The 7,605-nt window shown below is 34.8% G+C and overlaps 1 protein-coding gene across 1 annotated transcript; it reads left to right on the top strand.

Moving 5' to 3' along the window:
* The first annotated feature begins 315 nt into the window (after positions 1-315).
* On the top strand, positions 316-6,478 carry LOC108223928 (asparagine--tRNA ligase, chloroplastic/mitochondrial-like). Its single transcript, XM_017398401.2, has 15 exons — positions 316-832; positions 926-994; positions 1,643-1,753; positions 2,177-2,281; positions 2,688-2,825; positions 3,010-3,090; positions 3,634-3,711; positions 3,822-3,890; positions 3,993-4,067; positions 4,174-4,257; positions 4,398-4,484; positions 4,667-4,762; positions 4,847-4,921; positions 5,356-5,482; positions 6,193-6,478. Exons 1-15 carry the CDS (start codon positions 425-427, stop codon positions 6,306-6,308), a joined length of 1,719 nt encoding a protein of 572 aa, XP_017253890.1. The 5' UTR covers positions 316-424; the 3' UTR covers positions 6,309-6,478.
* The last annotated feature ends 1,127 nt before the right edge of the window (positions 6,479-7,605 follow it).

The following is a 7,605-nucleotide window of genomic DNA, read 5'->3' as shown; positions in this document are numbered from 1 at the left end:
TTACATTTAGAATTCAATATCAATAAGAAAAGAATTGTATTATCTCTAGAATTCTTGAACATGATTTTTTGAATTACAAAAATATTTTTCCTCCGAAATTTAAGAAAAATTAAAAGACTGCATCGAGCAATTCTAGAGACCCCCGCATCCTCCTTTATATATATATATATATTGATGATTATTTTATAATTTATATTAGACTTCGATGTCATTTTTAAAATAAAATTAAAATAATATATCTAAAATTATAACTAATTAATAAGTAGCCGTGTGCGAAGTTAAAATAAAAGGTTTTCGCCAATTAGTTTCAAAACCTTTGTTTCTCGACCACGACGAATAACGTCCGCGTGTTTTCCACATTATTCTTTTGCTTCCAGTTGCCGCTTTTATAACGAGGCTGCTACTTCTAACTATACTAGGATTCATGGCCGCCGCCGTTCTATCTCCGGCCACCACTCTCCGGCTAAACCCTTTTTACGCCACCGTCAGATTCATATCCTTACGCCGCAAAACCCTCCCAACAACCCTTCTCCCCTCTCTCCTAAAACCCATCATCCCAACCCCACAAAATTACACGCACTACCCATCTTTTTCCGGCGGCCGGAAGTTCAGTAGTGTGATTTCCGCGAAAATTTCGCCGGAAAATGCGGTGGAGAGGCAGAAGGATGAAGTCTTGGGGAGTGATAAGAAGGTTGGGAAGTTTCGAAAAAGGCTGAGAGTTGTGGATATTAAAGGAGGGGTTGATGAGGGTTTGGATAGGTTAGGGGAGAATTTAGTTGTCAAGGGTTGGATTCGAACTCTTCGGGTGCAGAGTAGTGTTACATTCATTGAGGTACTTGTGTTTATTTGATGTTTGATATTGAATGTTTTGAATTTAAATGATGAAATTTGGAATTTTGATGGAAATGTGAACTTGTGTTGTTAGGTGAACGATGGATCATGTTTATCGAATATGCAATGTGTGGTTGGCTCGGATGCTGAAGGTTATGATCAGGTGAAAATGTATAAGCATTGTGCAATTTTTTTACCATGTATTAAGGAAATTTCAGTATACAATGATAATTTATAAGCCTACGGAAAATATATGATTGACTTGTTGGATTGTCATTTAGTCAAGCGGGGTTGAACATTGTGGGCCTCGATCTTAGCTTGACAAATAAACAAAAAATCGAACATCGAGACACCAATTTTAAGCCCTTCTCCAAATCTCAAATTAATCGTATGAAAAAGTTCAAGTGAACTGAGATAAAATCCAATAAGCTCAACTAGATTAAGCATGTAAATTTTAACTTTATAATGAATTCCTATATAGAAGGTTAAATTTTTTGATTTATATTCAAGCTTAACTCAGTCAGTTACAAGCTTAAGCCTGCTTGATCATTGTGGAGGCAGAATCAAGTACTTTACTAGTCAAGTTTGAGCATGAGTCGTTTTGTTTGCACCTCTTAATTATGTTGATCAAGTATTGATCTATGTATAGACCTCCCCTCGTGTAATGACGAGGCCCACCTATATTAGTAGTTAATCCTATCATCATTTCTTAATTTTTACAATCTTTATTCAACTGATACTTTAGGTATCATTATTCATTTCGAATGCAATGGTAGTGTCACACATTAAAGCATTCTTAACTTATTTGTAGGTAGAGAATGGCTTGACAACAACAGGTGCATCAGTATGTGTAGAAGGGATTCTGGTAGCTAGTCAAGGCTCTAAGCAGAAAGTAGAATTGAAGGTCGAGAAGCTCACTACGGTATACTGTGAACTATGATACATTTTTCTGTTCAGCTTTTACAGTAACTATCTGTTGCGAATCGAGTGGCCCTTCCCCTTCTTCAAATTTGTGTAAAGTCTAACCTTTTTCTGATCGTGTATTGTAATTTAAGTATGCGATTTATTTGTATTTCTAGGATTGACATGAAATTAATGACTTTTACACCAAGTTGGTTGTATACATATATGTAGAGAAGTACTAATACTGGTTGAAATCTCTCTTAACAAGGTATTCTTACCCTATATAGAGATCATATTGTTCTTTTAGAGAGAAGAAATAGAGAGTGCTGTTTAAGTTGGACCTGCAGAATGAAAATGGGATTCCCCTTGAACTATAGTCTATTCATTTGAACTTCTGGTAATCACTTTAGTGCTTATATCATGTTATATTTTTTCACCATAGGTCGGTAAAAGTGATCCTTCATTCCCCATCCAGAAGAAAAGAGTCAGCAGAGAATTTTTGAGAACAAAATCTCATCTTCGTCCAAGAACAAACACCTTTGGCGCGGTATGGTACAATATTTTGTTTGGCACTCTATCTTCTGTGTGTATGTTTTGTTTAGTCATTACGCCAAAGGTTATTTGACAGTTTGTTCAGTCCTAGATTATGATGATGCATCTTTGCTCATGTAGGCTTTATGCCAGCATATAATGAAAGATATCACATAACATGGCTATTAGTTTTTATTGTTCAACAAATTTGAGTTATCTTAAATTTTAATTAGCTGTTCAGGTCATGTTAACATCTAGATGCTATGTGAATTTAAAAAATCAATGTATTAATTATGTCTCTCAGCAAATTTTTTTTTCATTATAACGGAAGGTCAAGGCCCAGGAGTGTTTCGTATGGAATTATGGATATTATTAATTGCAGTATTATTCCTTTTGCCTTATAATATTGTGATATGCATCAGGTTGCACGCGTGAGAAATGCTTTGGCTTATGCCACACACAAGTTTTTCAATGAAAATGGATTTGTGTGGATCTCAAGTCCTATTATTACTGCTTCAGATTGTGAAGGAGCTGGTGAGCAGTTTTGTGTGACTACTTTGGTACGCTTCTTCATATACATGTTCATGTGCACATTGCTTATGCTTTTTTAAATGTTTGTTTGTATTTGTACAACTTCTGACTTGCGAGTATCTGTATACTTTAAGATCATGCATTCTTGTTTCACATCTTTTCCTATTATTTTTGATTGATAACTGCTTACGTAAGATAATTTTACTACAACAGATTCCAAGCTCCAGAGAAGCTAATGAATCTCTAGCCGATGCCATTCCTAAAACGAAAGATGGTCTTATTGATTGGTCACAAGTAAGTAAAAGCAGATTTTGCAATAAGTTCTGAAGTTCTATATTTCTGTACCTGCATTGTAATTAAGCGTTCCTCATATCAATAGCTAGGGAAGTAAGGTAGTTTCTCACCATCTAGTGTCACTGGTAACTGGTAAGTCAGTCAGGTTTAGTTGTTTCCTCTTTCGTTGTATCTTTCAGTTTTGATTTACAAGAGAAGTTGAATAAAGTTATTCAAATTCTATTGCTCAAACCCTAACCCTGGTCATTTCTACCAAGTCTTATTAATATTAGTGCACATAGCTTGAGGCAGTAAATGGGTACTTAAGATAATAGACAGAAACAATGGAGGGTTCTCTGGACTGTTTATTGTGATGAAGCTTGAGGTTTTGATGATGAATACAGCATGCCATTAATACAACGTTCTTAGAATATATTGTGCCATCCAGGAGAATGTATTCTTTTTTGTTGTCATTTACTGCAGCACTTGATCCATTTAAACAGTGGTAACTGTTTTGTTGCCAGATGCTTTGGGCATGATTAATATTTGCTTTTTATTTAACAGGACTTCTTTGGGAAGCCAGCATTCTTAACCGTCTCAGGGCAACTAAATGCCGAAACATATGCTACTGCTCTTTCAGATGTACACGTCTCTATTCTTTTTTTCCAAATTCAGAATTTTGTAGCTATAGGACAAGTTTCACTACTTGTCACTTTTTATATGTAGTTATAACCTCTTATATACTTTGACAGGTGTATACATTTGGCCCCACATTTCGAGCAGAAAATTCAAACACATCTAGGCACTTGGCAGAATTTTGGGTGTCTATTCTTTGCTTGATATTTTTTTTACTTTTTGCAGATATTAATCTTTTTATATTAAAGAAAATCACTTAGAACTAACAATTTACCCTGTAATGTTAGATGATTGAACCAGAGCTCGCATTTGCAAACTTAGATGACGACATGGCTTGTGCAACTGCGTATCTCCAGTATGTAGTATGTTTCTTTATCACATCTACATTAACAACAAGTCATTATGGTTTTTTTTTTTTTTGCATTTACCGGACCAGCTTTGCATTTTTACCAACCTTACTATTGTCAGGTGAAATATGTGCTGGAAAATTGCAAGGAAGATATGGATTTTTTTAATACTTGGATTGAGAAAGGAATTGTCAATCGACTGAGTGTATGGATTTCAGCGTACCTATCTTTCAACACTTCTTTTATGTTCCATTAAAGTTTCCTTTATGATTTGGAAACTAGGCTACTCTTTCTTTTTTGCCTCCAGTATCTAGATTATTTATTAAAACCTGTATTGTTGAACAGGATGTGGTCGAGAAAGACTTTGTCCAATTAACTTATACAGATGCAGTTGAACTTCTTCTACGAGCCAAAAAGAAGTTTGAATTCCCGGTATATGTCTGACTAAACATACCTCAAATGCTGTGAAGAATGTTGTTAGTTCTAAATAAAATATATAGGTTAAATATTGGAGCAACATTTCTTTGTTGATGTGCAGGCAGCTACATTCAGCCAAAAACTTGCAATGTTGAATAGAAAATGTATTACTTTAACATATTTTTGTTTATTTATAGGTGAAATGGGGATGTGATTTGCAAAGTGAGCATGAACGTTATATCACTGAGGAAGCATTTGATGGTTGTCCTGTGATTATAAGAGATTACCCAAAGGTAAGTTTCTAAAGAAACAATCCACACCCCATAAAAAGGAGTTGAGAGGTCTGATTACTTTAGTTTGTCTTCAAAAATTCTCAGGAGATCAAGGCCTTTTATATGAGGCAAAATGATGATGGAAAGACTGTAGCGGCTATGGATTTGTTAGTTCCTCGGGTACTATATGCATTTTTATTTCTTTTAACTGCTTTCTGAATAGAAGTGTATCTTATAGATCTGCAATTTGGTTGAGAGGACTCTTAGGCGGCACCGCAAACATGTTGGGATTAAAGAGTCCCTAAAAATTTAATGCATTTTGTATCTAATCACAATTAACAGACTTGTTACAGTAGCTCCGGAAGAACCTCATTTTGCAAGAACAGGAAATAAACAATATAGTAAAATCCTTGACATATGGCAAAGTTAACTTGTGATTTAAGCGGCATATAAGTTTGTTACTTCAGATTTGCAGATAACAAATAACAAATGGAAATGCTCCAGATGTATTCTATTTTTGTCAGACTTGTTATATTAGTATTGCTTACATCTGTCAAATGCTTTATCCTTTTTGCTGTTTATGTATGTCTGTTTGTGCACCTTTTGTTTGTTAGGTTGGTGAACTAATTGGTGGAAGCCAAAGAGAGGAACGTCTTGATCTTTTAGAAGATCGACTAGATGAATTGCAGCTTAATAAAGAAAGCTATTGGTGGTACCTTGACCTGCGGCGTTACGGTTCAGGTAAAGCATCTGCTTGTTGTTTGCCATCATCATGGCCTGTTTGGTAACTGTTTCAGTTTTTCTGTTTCTGCTCCTGCTTTTAGATCGATGTTTTTGCTTTTCGCCTTTACTAGTGAACTCAAATAAGAGAACATTGTGTGCTAACTGTGTCCTTACCATATCCATATTACAAGCTATGCTGAGTAAAATTTTATTGGGTTGTTTGGAATTTGATCAGTTAACTTCAACCATTGTGATGGTTCTGGATGTTTCCAAATTTAACTCTTATACTCTAAAGCAGATTTGCTTTCCGATTATTTTGGAACAAGAGATTAATATTGTTTTCATTTCCAACATAAAACTGTAGCAGTGTCAGAATGCACGAGCAAATACATATACCCAAGACTCTAGCTTCTTAATACTTATATATCTGTATTTGATAATAAGGAGCATTTTCAAGAATTGTGATACTAGAAGAACTAATTCTTGATACTGAGAATTTGAGTTCTCATTTTACATTTTTTGCCATTGTTTTTTTGGCTAGCCTAGCCCTAATATTTACTCCTAAAATACTGTATTTAGTTTCTTTATTCCACTTAAAAGAAGCTGGAGAGAACTGGTCTTATAATCCAAGAACTCCATGTTCACTAGCCTATAGATAAACTTTCATACTATCTTCAGCAAATAATTGTAAGTGGGGAAGATTCTTCTCACATTTCACTGTCTTCCAGTTCCGCATGCAGGTTTCGGATTAGGGTTTGAGAGGCTAGTCCAATTTGCCACTGGGATAGAAAACATAAGAGATGCAATACCTTTCCCTCGGACACCTGGCTCGGCTGAGTTTTGATGTGTAATACATTCTTGTACTTTATATATGTCTCCATTCTCTTAGTCCGAGTGCAGTTGTTAGTTATACTAGTTCAAATTCTTCAAAACACAGATTCGATACAAGGAATTTCTAATATGAATATTACAAATGATACGATAATATCGTGATAATGTCAACACGTTTATGTATCTGAAGTGGCTAGCTATTGAATGTTGAATAAGATTTAAAACGTTCAGACAAATATTTGTCAACATTGGATAAAAAAATTAATCTAGAATAATCTAGACTCCAGAAGATATCATGATAATTAAAGATTAGCTTTAATTCAACTCTAGATTAGTCAATTTTAGGTGATAATTTTTGATGCACTGTGATCATCTTTGTAAGCTTATAATGTTATGGGTGCTGGTCCCTGGCATATGATTGCCAGGGAGGGGTTAAGTAACCTATAGTTTTCTGGCCGTTGGATGCATATCCGGCGGCCAGGATTATAACAAAATTTTAACACGTCTAGCGGTTTTTAACCGCTAGACGAGGAAAATCCGTCTAGCGTTTTTGTTAGCGCTAGACGGGATTTTCCTCGTATAACGGTTAAAAACCGCTAGACGTGTTAAAATTTTGTTATAATCCTGACCGCTGGATATGCATCCAACGGCCCAGGACCAGTATGTTATTTAACAGGCCCCTGGCAATCATATGCCAGTGCCAGGGACCAGGACCCTATATAGATATAAGAAAGATGGGATTGAGATGTATTTAAGGTATTCAAATGTATTTAAGATTTTAATGTACTTGATTCTGTTTAAATTATGTCAGGAGTCGGGACTCATGATCAAGGAATTATTTACATTTATTTCTTGCACCAAGTATAGGTCTCCACTACTCTTCATATGAATACATTTTATAATGGTCAGACCATGCTCTAAGCGGGAAAATCATCAAACCATGCTTTAAACGGGATATACTGACTATGCTGAATTATACTTGGATATGTATGATTTGATTTGATTTTACTTTATTATGAAACTTTTTTATAGATGAAAAGTAAAAGAATATACTTCAGTGTAAGGGCAGTAGCTTCACCCTGCTTGTTTCCAAACACTTTTTTTATGTGAAGGTGAACTCACATATTATCATGTTGCGGCTCATGTAGGTTGGGTTACTCCACATATGATTATAATACATTTTAGATTAAAAAAATTTAAATATTAGGTTGTAAATTACAGTTTGAGAGTGTCCCGGCTAGGTTGAGTTTTTTATTTTAATGAATTCTTCACTTCTTCCAAAAATAAATAAATAAATGAAATAAGATTTA

This window comes from Daucus carota, chromosome 5 (assembly GCF_001625215.2).
Source record: "Daucus carota subsp. sativus chromosome 5, DH1 v3.0, whole genome shotgun sequence".
NCBI lineage: Eukaryota > Viridiplantae > Streptophyta > Magnoliopsida > Apiales > Apiaceae > Daucus > Daucus carota.
The sequence above is the reverse complement of the archived record's forward strand: the minus strand, read 5'-3'. Positions and strand labels throughout refer to the sequence as shown.